At 34.4% G+C, this 19153-nt stretch overlaps 1 protein-coding gene across 5 annotated transcripts in view; it reads right to left on the reverse strand.

The window, feature by feature from the left end:
• The window catches only part of LOC145263827 (uncharacterized), a 242305-nt gene that overhangs the window by 58404 nt on the left and 164748 nt on the right, over positions 1-19153 (reverse strand). For all 5 annotated transcript variants that reach the window (XR_013864604.1, XR_013864602.1, XR_013864603.1 and 2 more), the window contains one exon: positions 16239-16307. Coding sequence is in view for 2 of the 5 variants with exons in the window: in XM_080120894.1 (XP_079977020.1) it covers positions 16239-16307 (69 nt within the window). In the remaining 3 variants the exon portion in view is untranslated. The remainder of the gene's footprint in view (positions 1-16238; positions 16308-19153) is intronic.

Consider the following 19153-nt stretch of genomic DNA (forward strand, 5'->3'; position numbering starts at 1 on the left):
TTGATTACTATACACCCATTAACCCTTATCCTCGAGTGGGCTTCGGGCCTTGATAAGTGGTGACTCCTATGTAAAAAAAAAAAAAAGAAAACAGAATGCACCCCTGACATATCAAAAAACCTACTGTTGATTGTATACGCCTGGCTTTACTGCTTGTGCGGTGACAATGGCTTGAAATTAAGTTCAAACTGAAAAAGTCAAGTATCATCATGTAATTGTACTTTAAACAGAAACATTCATTTCAATCGCGCCTCTGTCATATCAACGAACCTACTGTTGATTTTATATGTCCAGCAATCTACTTGTGTGGTAATAAAACTTCTCAAACGCACATGCAATATTAGGTTGTGTAAGGAGTTAGGGTTAAAATCGCCTGTTCTTTCTTTCGTCAGATTATTTCAAAGACATTCCAATACAAAACCTATCTAAGAATACTGCCAGGCTCATAAAGTACCTTTGTGGGAAATTGCATAAAAATTGGCCCAGCTGTTTTCAAGTCGACAGGGAATGAACTCGCACACACATACAAAGTTTCTTTTATATAATAATCGTTTATATATATATGGTAAAATCCATTGAAAGCGGTCGGTGGTTCTATGAGAAAATAAAGCTGTGTACGCATTATAAATGTTTCTTTTCTGTGTCTTATGTTATACATTAGTACATTAGGGGTCATTTCGAGTTAAAAGTTTATTTAATGCACTCATCTGGACTAGAGAAAATCATAATTTAAATGTGTATGTCTCGTCTAAATAACTAACGATAATTCTCTGATATGGCCGACCAGACGGGTGATCAAAAAGTCAGATCGAGCGTACCGCGTACCGGAAAACGAAATGACACTAAAAAAACAGCCCCCCAAAAAATTTATCCACCAAGAAAATAAAACATAACAAATTAACCTGAAAAGCGAAAAGTTCAAGCCAAAAAAAAAAAAAAGAAAAAAAAAAAGGCCAATTGTCAATTTGATCTCATTTCGTTTTCCGGTACGCTTGATCTGACTTTTTTTACCATATATATATAAATATATATATATATATATATATATATATATATATATATATATATGATGAGGATAATGAAAATAGTATTCTCACGAAATCTATATATCTATAAAAGTGAAAGTGTGTGTGTCTGTCTGTGTACATTTCCGACACAATAACTGTCAATTTTCAGTCTACAGACTCGAAATTTGATATACAGGGTATGGAGATTTGGAAAAATCTTTGTAATCCATTTTCGGCCAGAAATGTGGTTGTTATGGGGTCAAATTTCAATGGTTTGACTTTTGAAAATACTACCAAACTCCTCCGCCAATTTTAGATATAAACACTTGAAATTTTAGATATATTTCCTTGGACATGGATCTAACTTAATACTTGATTTGAGCCCAAAACAATAAATGTAAAGAGGTTATAATAGGGGGTCAAAGTTTTTAAAAATTTGACCTCTGCGATCTCTACCAAATTACTCAGACAATTTCTGGTCTAAACATTTGAAATTTTACATAAAGGGTATTTAGAGATAGAGCCAGCTTTTTAATCGGTTTGGGTCGAAAATTTGAGCTACCAATATATAAGTGTATGTATGTATGTTTGCATGTCTGCCTAAAACTTTTGACAGGGGCGACAGATTTTCACAAGATCAGTATCGTTTTGAAGCTCGACCCTTCAGACTGAAAAATTGGCTAAAAACATTAATTTCTTCACCCTCAACTGGGCACTTTTCTACAGGGAGGGCTCGCTTTTTTCACCGATAATTTTGAAAGTCATCCCCTCTTTTCGATTGTCTAGCCTTAATTTAAGCCTACATCACTTCTGGTTTCGTGGTGGTCGTAACAGTAAAGACGTCACGTTTTTTTCCCGTTCTTTTCCTCCTTCGCAGTTTCGCAGTATGGGTTCAAGCCTGCCTTCCTACTACCACTTTTTTTCTTTTTTTTTTTTGCTCAACACACACCTCCAAACACCCGGGTAACGTCGGGCACCCATGCTAGTAGAGAAATAAAAAAGGAACAAACCAAGTCATGTGTTCATAAACATTTTGTCTTTATTTCGAGGCATCCTATGTGTTGAACACATAGCTTGGTGTGTTCCTTTTATTTTTCTCTTTTACAAGTGCGAGAAAAAAATTGAATCACACCCGACTCCTCGTCACAAACTGCTAGCTAGTATGTATAAATATATATATATATATATATCAATTCCTATGCTCGAGTAGCCTTCGGGCCTCGATAAGTGGTGACTGTTTTTTTGTGTGTATATATATATATATATATATATATATATATATATATATACAAAGAAAAGAAATCACGTAAATTAAAGTTTGTAAGTAAATTTATTGTTCAACAGAATACTCCGAAAACAATTTTGAAAATTAAAAAATTGTTTTTGGGGTATTCTTTTCCTTTTGACAAACTTTAGTCCCTATTATGTTTGCATTGAGCTTTTTTATTTGGTTGGCATTAATATATTAATATTAGGTTGAAGTTTACACTTGCTTGTATCAGGTAAACATTTCATTCCCATTGCCTTGATTGATATATATATATATATACAAAAATTATATACACACACACACACATATATATATATATATATATATATTACAATTGAAATAAAGTCGGTCACTTAAGCTCGCATGCACAGATCATGATGTTATAATCATTAGATCAATCTGATAGACGTTAAGACATTTCAGAATAAATGTTTAAATTTCAACAATATTTCTCGCAGTTAAAGTTAGCCGAGACGGTTTGTTCTTTGTTAATGGAGTCAATGATGACTTCGTTGCTGGGTTTGAATCTCCCAACCAGCAGTAATTGTGTCACCCTACACTGATGATTCCAAAAAGGGTGAACCACTAATGTCTGTAGGTATTTTTAAAAAAAAATAATAATTATCATGGTAAATAATATATATATATTTTTTTATTACCGTTTTATCTGTTTTAGTTACACATGTTTCTGCTACCGGGTCGTATTCACGATCCAGCAACTTCGTCAGACTTGAACAGAAGTGGTTATTATGATTTGGAAAGACAATATTAGAAGACGACGATGAAAAAAAAAATAATAATAATGGGTTTACAGTTGTTTTTTTTTCATCATCTGTTGCTAGATCGTGAATACGATCCGGTAGCAGAAACATGTGTAATTAAAACAGATAAAACGGTAATAAAAAATATATATTTGCTCTGCAATAGTATTGAGCACCTTCTTCAGTTTTTTACCAATTAACAGTTTTTCCATATATATATATATATATATATATATATATATATATATATATATATAATTATTTTTTTTTACTATAATAATTAAAATAATTAAAACACACTAGCACACTTGTGAAAAGGAGTTGTGTGCAATTCAATTTTTTGCTGGCACTTGTAAGCATTGGATACAAGAAATGCCGTTGAATTGCAGGTTGAGAAATGATGATAAGTTTGTGTGTAAGAAGTATAAAACAATGGAGATGGATGAGAATTCAGATGTGGAGAAAATATATTTGGATGACAAAGTTATTGAAGTTGTCAAGAAATTTTGTTACCTTGTGTGATACTACGAGGGTGGAGAAAATGCTAGTGTGATTGCAAGACTTAGGAACAGATGGCGTTCAGGGAATTTCTGTCATTACTAACTAGCACTGTTGACCAAGTCAAGAGTTTATCAGGCTTGTGAACGAAATGTGACGATATATAGAAATGAAATCTGGCCAGTGAGGGTTGAAGACATGCGTTGCATGTAGAAGAATGATATGAGAATGATGTGTAATGTGAGACTTCAAGACGCTTAAATTTGTTGATTGCAACAGAAGATTAAATCTGGGCAGTATAAGGAAATATGCATAAAAGAGGGGATTTTGATTGTATCGCTACACTGAAAGAATGAATGAGAGTTCTTGGGTTAGTTGATGTAGGATAAATACAGAGATGTTGCCACGTCTGCTTGTTGAACTCCCTTAGTGGACTAGAAATCATCTCACACCTGCCAGTATCGTAATCTCCACAAAGCCACTATTTGCCCATGCATGGAGCATTGTTGCTACATATGGGCTGGTGCTCCAACCACTAGCCACTTCCTATTAGACAAGGTGAAAAAAGAATTTCCAATCTAATAGTACATTTTGCTGGGAAGAGAAGGGTTTCAACATTTTGTAGGAAGAGAAGGGTTTCAACATCTAACAATGAACTGAACTTCGTAGACCCTACAACGAAGGCTACTACAAATCATGTTAACATCTGGGACCCACACGTTGAAGACTTAGTCACAAAGAAGACAAAGAATAGGAAAGAACTTCAACTCTTGTTTCAGCTTTTAAGAAATGACCTTTATTCCTCATTCTGCCACCACGTGGGATTTTTTGTTGTGGCTGTGACGTCATCCCCATCTCTAACGTCCTTTTTCCAGTGACATCATTTTGCATGCATTTGCATACGCACATCCACGCTTTGTCACAGATGTGTAAAGAGGCAAAACAACACGCACACAAAAAATGTAGAACCAGCCGAGAGTTACTCGATAGCATATCCCTATATGATAGATAGATAGATATCTCTAATAGAGTTAAAAAATTAAAAACGAAAAATATGAAAAGAAAACATAAAATATCTTATAGAAAGATGATTCACTAACAAATTACTGCAAAATTCCAAATGTGTGTCACTTCCTCACAGAGCTGCATCCTTGTTTTATAATATACTAGCATTTCAGTCCGGCGTTGCCCGGGAGTTTGGAGGTGTATGTTGAGCCAAAAAAAAAAAAAAAAAAGAAAAGAAAAAGCGGTCAATTTTTTAACTTTGACCCCTATTATGACCCCTTAAGATTTGTTTTGGGCTCAAATCAAGTTATTAAGTTAGATCCATGTCCAAGGAACCTATATCTAAAATTTCAAGTGTTTAGACCCAAAATTGTCAGAGGAGTTTGGTAGAGTTCTCAAAGGTCAAATCCTTGAACTTTGACCCCTTAACAGCCAAATTTCTGGCTGAAAACCGATCACAAAGATTTTTCCAAATCTCAGTACCCTGTATATCAAATTTCGAGTCTGTAGACTTAAAATTGACAGAGTTATTGCGTAGGGAAACACGTTCACTTTTATAGATTATATATATATATATATATATATATATATATATATATATATATATGAGAGAGAGAGGGAGAGAGAGAGAAAGAATAAATGACAAAACGTTCTATTCCAAAATTCATGATGTTGACCATCTTATAATTTATTCCTTCAATTCAGTTGACTTATACAATTCTTGACAGTATCCGTTTCATAGCGCAAAATCAATCACTTAATTATTATATCAATCAGTGAATCTATTATGCCCTTAACTCATCAGAAGAAATAGCAACAATCAATCCGTCAAAAGGAATTGAAGTGTGATTTGACATGATTACAATCCGGAAATTAGAAGAGAAGCTGCAAATACCTTTAATATTTTTCCATTACGCCATTTTGAATTTTTATCAATGCACTCACTATCCTTCTGCTTCCTAAACAAAAAATACTCCCAACCCAACCGACTATGTGCAAAATCCCACCTCTTCACTATAGAGGTTCCGAGATGCTGGAAGATTTTCCACTTCGATAACTTTTTTCCTTGAAATGTTCACATTTAGAACTTTCTCTCTATTGTAATGTGGTCGTTAATCTCCATCGTCGTGTCGCTACATTTTAACACTCAGATCCACACATTGCGTGTAGAGACAATCACAAAGGAACAAAAAGGAAAGAAATTCAACTCATTTCATTTTTTTAGTTGAAATAAAAGGCATTTATTCATGTTACTTTCCAAAACAATGCATTGCATCTTGTTTTTTAAAGTCTCTTAGTTTGCCATGTAGTTTACAAAACCCTGCTATATCTACATGTCCTCGCCAGCCCGTCACACGTTCATCTCATGCTGGCACACCTTCCTAATCCTCCCACCACGTCCTGTCTTTTTCTCTCTTTCCTTTTCTTTCCCTTTTCTCCTCTGCTATGACATCACATTGTGCACTAGCTTGGTCATTCGCATATGTGTCACACAGCGGCAACGGTTTCTGTTAACACGTGTCAGCACCTCTGTTACACTATTTCCTGTTTTCCGAGCTGTACCAACATACAAAAATTTAGACATAATGTGAGCAAAAACTTTGCGACCCAACTCCCCATCCAGGTTGCCTCTACCAAAGTAGCCCTTTTGGTTGCAGTGAAAAATATGCCTTATTTGAGATGAATAAAAGTTTTTTAAAAATTAAGCTTTACTGCGGCATGAAATATGAACAAAAATGATATTTTCTTTTTTGTATCTAACTTGAGAATAGTAAAATAAAAATAAATTTTTATATCAAAAAAAAAATTTTCGTTAATTTAAAAAAGAAAAAAGAGAAAAGAAAAAAGAAAAAAGAAAAAGAGAGGAATAAAAAGAGAGAAAGAAAAAAAAGAAAAAAGAAAAGAGAAAGAAAAGAGAAAGAAAAAAAGAAAAAAGAGAAAGAAAAAAAGAAAAAAGAGAAAGAAAAAAGAGAGAGAGAGAGAGAGAAAAAAAAAACATAATTATATTAATCCTGGGTTTTATAATTATATAGATTAATCAATGGAACTGACTTTCATTCACACACTCATAAGAGTAACCAACATCGAATATAAAAAAATTTAGTGCATTACAATTAAAAAGTAAAATGGCGAACAAAAACATGTTAAGGGAAATGAGTGGGGGTAGCACAAGTGGATCACGTTAAGTTCTTTTGTTTGTATAAAAGTGTTTTAATGAATTTATATAAATTCTTTCAAAATCTTTAAAATGGAACACCATTAAAATCACATCACAGAATATTTAACTGAGATTCAAAAACCTACAGTGTGACAAAAAAACCCAAAAAACAACTTTATATGTGCATACATATAAAGTTGGGTTTTTGACGCACTGACATTGATATTAAAAGCTTACTTTTTCTAATTAAAAATTATTAAACCAAACATTTCAATATACTCAGTCATGGTTATGCAACCAACTTCATAAAGGTTAACTAATTTGCACAATACTTTAAAAAATGAATTTTATGATACGGAGTGAGTCACGGGAAACGGATGTTTTTAAGAAAAAACCTAAATATTAAATAGATAGATTTTTTTTTTTTTTTTTTACACAGTGATCACCACTTATCAAGGCCCGGAAGCCACTCAGGGATAAGGGTTATTGCAAGTACATCACGTTAGTGAGGAGATTTTATGAAGTGTTTAATTAGGGGGGCGGTTCATTAGGAATTTGTTAACATTAGACTTGAAGACATCCAAGTTGTAGTCCGGAGGGAAGCAGGCAGACGGAACAGAGTTCCACAGGCGTGCAGTTCTAAGAAAGAAGCTTTGCTCATGAAATCCGCGTTTTGATTTAGGCACAGATATAGAGTGGGGGAAATTTTTCACAGTGGATTCAGCTAGACGGGTGTTTTTCGTGAAAGTTTGGCGAGGGAGGACCAGGGATTGGAGTTCAGACGAGCACCTGCCATGAAAATAATGATAAAACAAGGATAGGCTCGCAACGTCTCTTCTGTGGGAGAGGGGTTGCAGGGTAAAGAAAAGGGCATCCCCCACTAAACCACGAAGTCTATTTTGTACTCTGTCAAGGCATGATAGGCTGTTTTTGGCAGCTCCTGCCCAGATATGGCAACAGTATTCCATCCTTGGCCGTACTTGGCTTTTATATAGATAGAGAATTGCATCAGTAGTGAGATATCTTCTGGAGCGGTAGAAGGATCCCACCATCTTTCCTGCGACCTTGGCAACAGACTGGATGTACGTGTTCCATTTCAGATCAGGAGTAAAGGTCAAACCCAGAAGCTTGTCAAAACACGGGGCTTCACCCAGACGAGAGCCATCCATCACAATTGATGCCAGCTGGGGATCAGAGTGTTGATGATGTAAGGATAGGAGTTTGGTTTTAGATGCATTAAAGGTAACTAGCCACATCTTCCCCCACTGAACCACGCGCTCGAGATCAGAGGAGAGAGAATCCGAGAGAACTTCGTCATTTACAGCCTTTGATGTGTTGCCGTAGATGGTCGTGTCATCAGCATAGATGTCAACGAATGATTTAAGTATGTGTTTAGGGAGGTCATTGATGTAGATCAGGAAGAGAGTTGGGCCGAGGATTGACCCCTGAGGGACTCCAGCATTTATATTGCAGGCCTCCGATTTTTGTCCATCTACCACTACTCTTATGAGCCTATCGGAGAGAAATGATTTAATGATTGAGAAAACATTTCCAGTTATACCGTAGCTGGAAATCTTGTGAAGTAGACCCTTATGCCATACTTTGTCAAAGGCCTTTGATATGTCAAGAGCAATTGCCCTAGAAAGGAAGCCTTTGTCAAGAGATTCACTAATCCTGTGGGATATAACCGTCAGCACATCTGCGGTAGATCTTGCAGAGCGGAAACCATATTGTGTGTCACTAAGAAGGTTGTTTCTGCTGAGGTGGTTGACTATTTCTCTATTTAATATTGATTCCAGTAACTTACTCATAACACAGAGAAGACTTATTGGTCTGTATTGAGAGGGAGATGACTTATCACCTGAATTCTTAAATACAGGGCAAACTGATGAGGTCTTCCAGGGGGTCGGAAAGCACTTCTCCTTAAGGCAGCGCTTAAATAGTTTCGTAAGTATGGGAGCAAGTTCTGGTTGAAGCTTTTTTAACACTATAATTGGGATGCCATCAGGGCCAGTTGCTTTACTGGAATCTAGGTTTTTTATTAGCTTGGCGACCTCATGCACGGATATTTGTATATTACCTAGCTTGTTCTGTGTTATAGGAGGAAATATGGGGAGTTGATGGCCTTCGTCGCATAGGGTAGAATTAGCTGCAAAGTTCTTTGCAAATAGTTTGGCCTTGTCTGACGCTGACGAGATAACCTCTGGTCCATTGATAATGGTTGGGATAGAACGCACACTTCTGTTCAGGATCCTATTTGTTATTTGCCAAAACTGGTGGGAACCAAGCCGCTGATCAGCTACCTTGGATTTAACAGACTGGGCATATAGCTCTCTTGCATTTTTTATTACTCTTTTACAGTGGTTGCTGGCAGTCCTGAAAGCAGCTTTAGTCTCAGTGCATCTATTACGTTGGTAGTTATGGAAAAAGTGATTTCTGTGCGCGATAGCAGCAGCACATTCTGGGGAGAACCATGGCTGGCTGTTGGGTTTTTGTTGGAATTTTTTTGATGGTATGAATTGGTCTATGCCTACAATTAACCATTAGGTCAGATCTGATACTATAGAGGACACTTCCTTTTTAAACATGGAGTGCAGAGGTAAGTCAGATATGAATGTACGGAAGCTATCCCAGTCAGCCATAGAGTATCGGTATACAGTACGGTGGAGGGGTACGTCTGATGGCTTCTTACATTTTGTTTTTATCTTAACTGATACGACGGAGTGGTCGGAGGATCCTAAAGGAGAATGAACGGTACATGAACATAGCTCAGGGGAAGTTGAAAGAAAAAGGTCTAAGAGGCTTGCATATTGATTGGGTGTATCGGGCACACGGGTGGGTTCGCGAACAATCTGAGTGAGGTCATAAGCAATGGCAAAATCATGACAAAACCTCCCCTCATCATCTGTCTTATTTGAATGGGTCAGCCATTCCACGTTATGGACGTTGAAGTCACCACAGATGTGGATGTTAGCCGAGGGATGTGAAGACAGTATGTGGTCTATTTTCTCAGATATGCTCTTAAAGATAGTAACTCCGCTGTTGTGGGGCCTATAGAGGGCAAATATAAATGCAGTGGTGTTAGCAAGTGCAACCCTGAAGCACATATAGGGTAAATTAGGATCTTCTCTAGAGATATCCCTGCCACATGGGAAGCCATGGGAAGATACTTTCATAACTTACGAAATTATATATGTGCTCCTTGTGTAAACAAATTAAGCTTAGGTATTTGGACAATGTCAAAATATTGTTAATTCACTGCCCGCATAGCAGCAGCCAAATAGTGTAACAGTTAAAAGCTCCGACTGTCATATGGGCGGCCGGGTTTTGATCCTGGCTTGAGGTAGTTGCTTGTCTAGCCACACTGATGAGGTGTGAAACAGCGAACCAGTACTGTATGTGGATGACTTTCTCTCTCTCTCTCTCTATATATATATATATTTATGGAAATCGGGGAAAATAACAACTATATAGTTAAATATTTAGAGATTTATAAATAATCGGAATCAGGAATTTAGTAAGGAATCGGGAAAAATATTGGAATCGTCCCATCACTAATATATATATATATATATACACACACACGATAGAATCATGTTAACACTGGTTGCTGTCTCATCTAGGGGAAGCACCATGTCCTGACAAGCTTCGATCAATATTATTTGAATTATTCAAATTTCTGTTCTCATCTTCATGTTATTTTCTGCAATAACCCGTGGCATAGTGGATAAAATATTTGGTAGAATTCAGTTGCAAGTTGCACTCTTCTGGAGGTTGAAGGTTCAATCCTCATCATGAGCGGCACTCAAAAATACAACTGTGCATTATGTAAGACTTTTACCTGGTCATGGCTGATGGAACGAGAGTATGCTACCCCCGTGGATAAAATGAAAAGTTCTGTTTTAAATCCTGTGCAGATTCCCAAGTTCGACATGATATACTTGAAAAGGTCAGAGGTTACATCGACCAAAACGTGAAAATAACACTCAAGATAAGCACAGTAATCCGAAAAATCCAAAAAACTTCAATCAGTTTCAATCAACTTATAAGAAAAAGTCACTGATGACATATGTGAGAGGAGGACATTCCTTGATGAAACAAGAGCCAAAGTCACAGTGTAGTATCTGTTCTGATACTATACTACACCTTTTCTGTCCTCAGTCAGTGGAGGAGAAACCCTTCATGACTGAAACAATTTTTATTTTTGTTCCTATCCAGAGTGCCCCTTTTTGGGGAGCTGGATTTTCCCCACATTAAAAACCGACCTTGTGTCTAACTCTGCCCTCGTAGGGAGGCAAGTAAATAGGAACAAGAGTCATCTAACTCTCTTACCCCCACCATGAATTGTTTGAAATCTTCATGGCAAAATTAACATTTTTTTTTTCTTATTTAAAAAACAAAGTAAATCTGAAAATTCATATTATGAGAGGTTTGTGCGATTTCAGTGGAAATCCGCTTTTTCTTGATTTAAATAAAAAGGCAGAGAACTGATAGACAATTTTCAAAATACAAAGAAGAGCTGCTGCAAAGAAGGTAGCCTTCCTCTACCGTGTTAGAAAATTATTTCCAAATGTTAAAAAAAAAAAATCAATTTTTTTTTTTTTTTAACATTTAAAACAAAAGACACACACATATTATATATTAATTCTCTTAAAAGAACATAATTTAATTTTAGACAGAGGTTAATTCTCTTACACCATAGAAAACACCTACATTAATTAATACATATAATCAGTCAATAAATTACATAACAAAAATACACTCATTTCATTTCAGTTTACACATCCATATTTGAATTATAACGGACATATTTGTTCCACAAAGAATATGAATTGCATCATAGCTTTTAAAATATATTAACGGCCTTATGACATGATATAAAAAAAAATCTTACTCTCTTTCACAATTTCCACTTTTTTTTTTGAATTTCTGACTTCTGTTTTTGAAATGGAACAGGGTCATACATTTCATTACATCAAAAATATATTTTAAAATATTTGTACTGGGGTTTTGGTTTCTTAATTTCATTCATCCAGAAGAAGTCTTGCAATAAAAACGAAACGTTCATGAACATATAACTTGGTTTGTTCCTTTTTTTATTTCTCTATTTTGTTGGAATGCTATTTTCATTATTCTCATCGTCCTTTTGAAAATCATCAGTGCAGGGTGTTACGATTAACGCCGGTTGGAAGATTCGAACCCGGCCATAAAGCCATCTCTGACTCCATTATCAACGAACAAACTTACACGGCCAACTTTAACCGTGAGAAATATTGTTGAAATTTAAACATTTATTTTAAAATGTCGAGAAGTCCGGCAATAGTGATCTAATGATTATAAAATCATGATCTATGCATGCGAGCTTAAGTCACCAATAAGAACCAAGCTCTTAAAGGGGCTGACATAATTATTTACTATAATAATTTTTTTTAAATACCTTCAATACTAGTGTTTCATTCCTTTAGGAATCATCAATGTATGATGTCATGATTACCGTTGGTCGGGAGATTCGAACCCGGCCAAGAAGCCATCTTTAATAAGGAACAAACCCACACAGCCAACTTTAACTGTGAGAAATATCGTTGAAATTTAAACATTTATTTTTAAATGTCAAGACGTCCGTCCATAGTGATCTGACCAATCAATAGATTCATATAAAAAGAAACAAATACATACATTACGGATTTTACCATTATCAATATAAATACAATTTATTAATATGTGAATTTAACTCTACACTAAAATTCAAAGATGGCATAACAAAAAAAAAACAAAAAAACAATTGCAAATTCACTTCCGATTTTCAGATTTTGTAATCATGCCCACATGCCTTTACTTTCTTTTAAATTTGATGAGTGCTTTTTCTTCTGATGGTGGAATAAATTAAAGAATTGACATAATAATTAAGAATGTACTTAAAGAAATAACCGGTAAGATGGTTGACATATTGAAATTTGTAATATAGACTTTTGTCATATATATACATAATATATATTAGTTTCATCCCATAAGTATGGCATAATCACATTGACATACTGGTTCCCATTGGATCACCGAAATTAAGCAACACTGAACCTGGTCAGTACTATATGGGTGACCATTTGGGACTTCCAGGTGCTGTATGTGCTCTCCACTTATCTCAGCATTGTTTCCAATCGTCTTTTCCTTGCCACTGGACTCAAGCATTGCCGATTCAAGAGAGGTGTGCAACCATTGCCTCATAATTACATGCGCAACTGCCCCTACAGGGGGTATCCTTTGTCTTTCAAGACTAAACGGAGGCATCGATATATATATATATATATATATATATATATATATATACACACACACACACACACACACACACAAACACACAGCATAATCATACTGGTTCTCATAAAATCATCTGAATTAAGTAACGATCAGCTTTACCAATACCAGATGAGTAACCATTTGGGAATACTAGGCGCTGTATGCACTGCGCCGGAATGTAGAAATTTCCAGGTTTGTATCTGGGGGCACATTTAAAACCACTGAAAGGGATGCGCTCTTAGTCTTTGTTAAAATATGCATCTAGAAGGAAAACTAATCTAAAACCTGAGAGCTTTTTTCTGCTCTCTAATCAATTGCTAATCTCAGTCAGTTATTCTGACTGAGATTAGCAAGTGTTCAAAAAAAAAAAAAAATGTGGACGGTTCTACACAATCCTTCTCAAATGTTATGTGAACCTCATACATCAAAATCAATGTGAGTATACATTGTATATATATATATATATATATATATATATTATAATTAGTAATAGGATGATTCCAATATTTTTCCCGATTCTGATACAATTACCGATTTTGTGCTAATTCCCGATTCTGATACAATTACCAATTCCGATTCTTTATAAATCTCTAATTATTTAACTATAAGATTGTTATTTGTCTCGATTTTCGTAAAAACAAATGTTAGTTATGCAGATATTTTCCTAAACGTAAAATTACACTTGTGGAGGATGATCTATCGATTTTAGCTTTACTGGTAATTTAAAATCAATAAATATTTAGTATTTTACCATTATTACCAGCAATGGATGATTTTACTTTTAAACAAAATCAAATAAAAAAGACGCTTAAAGAATCGTTTTGGTATTGGAAAATAGGAATAAATTTATCCGATTCATTGTCCCAACACTATATATATATATATATATATATATATATAAAAATAAAATAAGATTTTATTATAATATATATATATATATTATAATCATATTTCTGTTTGTCCACAATTTGGTTTATATATACAAAAGGAACACTATTTCACAAATGATTTATATATATATATATATATATATATATATATATATATACTATTTATTCAAAAGAAATCAACGTTCTAAAAGATTATCTCATTTGCATATTACATCAAAGAAAATGTGTTTTACTAATGAGGTATAAATTTTTAATGGAAATTAGTAATATAATTGTTTTAAGTATTCTAATCAGAAATATTATATAAAGTTTATTTATTTATTTTTAATTATTAGTATAACCAATATCAGCTGTGGTTAAAAACTGAAGTAAGTTTTCACCTAACCTAAGTTATTTCCCTTTAAGCCATGAAATTTTATTTCCCTGTTTGAATTTTATAGATGCAGATGGCCATGTTTTATAGAGTAACCTATCGCCATTCAATATGATATTTTTTTTTTTTGTTGAATTCTGATTCTTGGGTAAGGCATATAAACTCTTGATATAGATTTTTTAAAAATACAACCAGTTCAGTTTTCATACAACAGACCAAGATCAAACAGAAAAGTGGAAAAGTTGACTTTGAAAAAAATCATTGAATACATATGAAAATAAGGTAATTCCATACCCTTCGTTTGACAATTGCATAATATGGGAAATATCAACATATTTAGATAGAAATAAAGCCAACCAGTAAACTGAGCATTTATTTAATATCATAGTATGTGCATGCCTATAAAAGAGAAAAAAGGCGAAGAGAGAATGTTCAACTGTCAATTGTATTTTACAAAAGGCAAACTGCACAAATCTTACTTCATAGCAGCAGATACACTTTTAAGATGTTTTCTCTGGCTTTGGAAGGAATCCATTCAGAGTCGCTATCACTGTCCAGGTAATCGCTGTTTCATTGTAGCTCTGCGATGTCACGTCTGGTTCTGGGGTGTCAGCACCTGGCTGTCCATCACTACTTTTTTGCTTCTCATACCGGTATTCTGAGTCTTTCTTCCTCTCCCCTAACATCGCACTTGAGATCCTGCCCTCCCTTTTTTTGTTGCTTTCTCTTCTTCATCTTTTTAAAATTGCTGCAGACATTCAGCTGTGGTCAGGCTCTCTCCATACTGCCTTTTGATGGACTTTGTTTCTTTCAGACCTAGCCAGCATCCGTGTCAATTTACTCATGAAGAAATCCTTTAATGCCTTAAATCATAAGATTGACAAAATATCGAACAATCGCAAATTCACTAGTAAGAAATGGCGGGAGAGGCTAAAATATGTTGAAGGGAAGCCGGTTTCATGTTAAACACCTAGTAGTTTATGTGCTTGAATTCTTTATGAAATTCCATAACCAGGGGGGGGGGATATCCCAAAGCACATGTTTATCTGACAAAGCATAAATTCAACATCAGAGTACTCCTAGACTCTTTTTAGTTTTCTTTCTTGTTTTTTTTTTATATATAAGTCAAAGTAAATAACAAACGTAGAACAGTAGAGAGCACATAACTATAAGTATAAAGATGACTTAAAAGTGGAATTGTTGTGCTTACCTCAGGATAGCTCTGAATTGTGTAACTAAATCAACTAATGTTCACTATAGACAGCAGAGGCAGCTGCAGTACTTTGAGAGGAACTCACCTACAAACGCATCTCCTTCTTGAGAAGAGTTTCTTAAAGCAATGAATTATTCCCTTTAACTGAACAGCTTTTCAGCCGAGTGGGTATGGAACTACCCCAGGTTACCCTACTTCTAAAAATCCAAAATATTGTCAACTTTCAGGAAAATGATAACAACTAAGGATATTTGGTGTATAGTATGTGACTAAACCCTTCACCTAAAATATGATTTTTTTACCTGGCAATGCCGGGTATGTACAGCTAGTGTATATATATTTGTTAGTTTTGTTCAAAATTCATCAATTTTTTTTATCTTTGTTTATATGATTCAAGTAGTAGTGATAATAAGGGGAGACAACTCATGCTTTACTTGCTCCTATTTACTTGTCTTCACACAAGGGAAGAGTTGGACACAACATTGGTTCTGAATGTGGAGAAAATCCTGCTGCCAAAAGAGCAGAACTCTGGATTGGAACAAAAAAGAAAAAAAAGAATTGTGTCAGTCTAGAAGGAGTTCTCCATCGCTGACCAAGGACAGAAAAGATGAAGTGTAGTATTGAAACAGATACTACACTTTGCTTCTAGCTAAAAATCCCAACCTCATACTTTGTTGTTTTCGTCTATTTTAAAATGAAAAAAAAAAAAAAATTTTTTTGTCTGTAATACAAATATTCGATTAGTATTATTAAAAAAGCACATCATTACCTTCTGTAACAATTCCCGTTCTCGTATCCGCGTTTGTGCCAATTCTCCATTTAACTGCGTCACTTGGGCCTAAAACACGGCAATAAAATAATAGAAGCGAATAAAACATCACTTAAAATTAATCAACAATGAGGCACACATCTGCACATGCATGAAGCAAACAAAAACACGCATCAAATTAACAAAAAATGTTGTAAAATTCAAGAATAAAAAAATGCACTATTGTCAGTGCAGGTATTTAGTTCTCTCCCACTGCAAGAACTTAGACATTAGGGTCAGAAAATAGGATTGAGAAGTCAGCACCCCAAGGAAGGGCACTCTGACCAGCAAAAAGTGCATGGGTAGCGCCATCGGTATTCCTTAGTGAGGGCGCCTAAGATGATTCACAATAAACTAACCCCTTCTATAAGAGAGACAGCAAATTGTCAGTCTTGAACATAGAAAAAGTGGGGGTGCATGTTTGCATCGGCAATCTTTTTAAACCAACACATTTCAGGTGAAAACATTATTACGTACTTACGTGTCATGCAGAAATTAGTATAAATTCCAAGAATTTATGAAAAATAATCCACTAAATAGATGAGCTAAATGCATTTTTTATATAAAAAAAAAAATAATTCACAATTACGTTCGGTTTTAAAATGACCTACCCTTAATTTAATTTTAGTCAGGGGGAGAGAAGTCAGTTTGTTATACTAAACTGGTCGCACAACTCTTCTACATTAAAACATATGATAAAACTTAAGAGTTTGATAAATTCTATTTTTACTTGTGATGATTTTTCTACTGGATCATTTTTTGTAATAAAACAGTAAAACAAAAATTCTAAAATTGAAACCAAAAGTCTTAGAAGACGATTACAGTTGAAACAGATAAAAGAGATGACAGTTTCATTTTAAATAAATGAAAGAGCAAGAGTTTTTTAAAAAATTTTTTTTACTCAAGCTCATATTGCAAATGCTGCTATAACTATTTAAAATACCTCTCTTTCTCTTTCTCTTTTTCTATATATATAGATAGTAACATTGTTGAAGCGTTAACATGTCAAATCACATTTGAATTATTTTAAAACATATGGGAAGAAATCACAAGAATTTTGGAACAAGATAATCAGTTCACAGAAATCAAAATCTTTGAAAGAAACACAGCAACACAGGTATAGCGGAAAAATGGCACCACCTCCTACAACAAAAAGAATATCATTCCTACAGTGAAGTTTGGCAGTGGTTCAATTATGGTATGGGGGTGTTTTTCATCCAACGGTACTGGTGAATGATAAATGATAGAATGAATGGGCGTATGTACTGGAGAAAAACCTCTGGAAATATGCTGATTTGTTGAGACATAATAGCAATTTCGTGGGTCAAGACGACAATGATCCCAAACATACTACCAAACTAACCAAAGAACAGTTTAAAAATAACAAAATTGGCGTTCTTATTTAGCCCAGCCAATCTCCAGATCTAAAACAAATTGAAAATTTGTGGAAAATATTGAAGGTCAATGTTCACAAGAGGAATCCACAAAATATTCAACAACTAGAAGGATCCTGCAAAGAAAAATGGCACAAAATACCTACAAAAAACGTGTGTTACTATAGAAAGTGACTGGAAGCTGAACGCAACAAAGACTATGCAACCAAAAATTAAATTAATGTATCCAATACTTTTGTGTTTGTTAATTTATATTTTTCCTGAAATATAAACTTTCTAAACTTTGATTTTGTAATTACTAATTATTACTTGGATAGTAATATGATCAAATTTTAGGTAAAATCTTGAACCCTAATTATTAAGAAAAATGTAATGCATCCAATATTTTTGCGTGGTACTATATATATAAATTTTCTTTACACTAAACAAGGCATATTGCCATTGGAATATAAGGAACTACTGTTATAGGGGCCAGATTTAAAGGGGTCAACCTAGGTTAAAAGTTGAGAACCAACATCTTTGTTCACATTACATTAAAATTTCTGAATGTTACTACAGTCGGGAAGAAAGGGAGCAGTGGGGGGATTCCAAAAGTCAAGCAGTGAGGAATAAAGCTATTAGAGTAGAAAATCTTCCTGTATTCGGGTACCTCTACAATAAAGGGGTGGGATTTTGCTGCTAGTCAGGTTGGGATGTCTGTGTTTACACTGAGGGGCTACACATGCAATAAACCCATAGGAGCACATTCTGTGGACGTGCTTGTAAAACGAGCGCTAGGATCAGAGATGCAATACTGTGGTGAAGCAGTTCCATTTTACGAAAAATATTTTCATTTTCTTTTTTCACAAACTGAAGGTTGACAAACAGTTTGCTTTGTATTTTTTTTTTTAAATTCAATTCATATTGCAAAGTGGATAACACTCTCTCCTACCACAAAAAAGGGGGGGATGTCATTTGGAAACTACTTAAAAAAAATAATTTTCTTTTAGTTTCATAGAAATGGAATAGGCTAAGTAGTGTTCGAAATGGATCAACAGTCACGTCATCAAACATAGAAGATTCCAGAAAAGGTAATCGGACAATAAATTCAAACTAATAAAGGAAGAATATAAACAGTTTGGAATTTTTTTTAATATTGAAAAATGTCAATTCTTCAATCATGTACTGAAGTAAAAAGTTTCCATGGAGATTTTTTCACTTTTTAAAAAAATTTGTTTATTTTTATTTATTTATTTTTTAAAAATTTTCACATCATTTTGTTCTAGCTGAGGATGGGACATCCTACCAGATTCTAGACATTCACCTGTTATTTCATACATTATAACCAAGAGATCGTTTTAAGATTCTAACCATTCGTTTGAGTAAACTTGTTTATATCTCTCTTGCACTTGGTTCATCATATTTGCGAGGTAATTTTTAAAATTCTTTTTCATGAGTTTGGTTGCTCCAAAAATTACTTGAATGATGGAGAGCTTCCTAAGA

Source organism: Euprymna scolopes, chromosome 39, assembly GCF_053919585.1.
Source record: "Euprymna scolopes isolate OS-2025 chromosome 39, ASM5391958v1, whole genome shotgun sequence".
NCBI classification, from domain to species: domain Eukaryota; kingdom Metazoa; phylum Mollusca; class Cephalopoda; order Sepiida; family Sepiolidae; genus Euprymna; species Euprymna scolopes.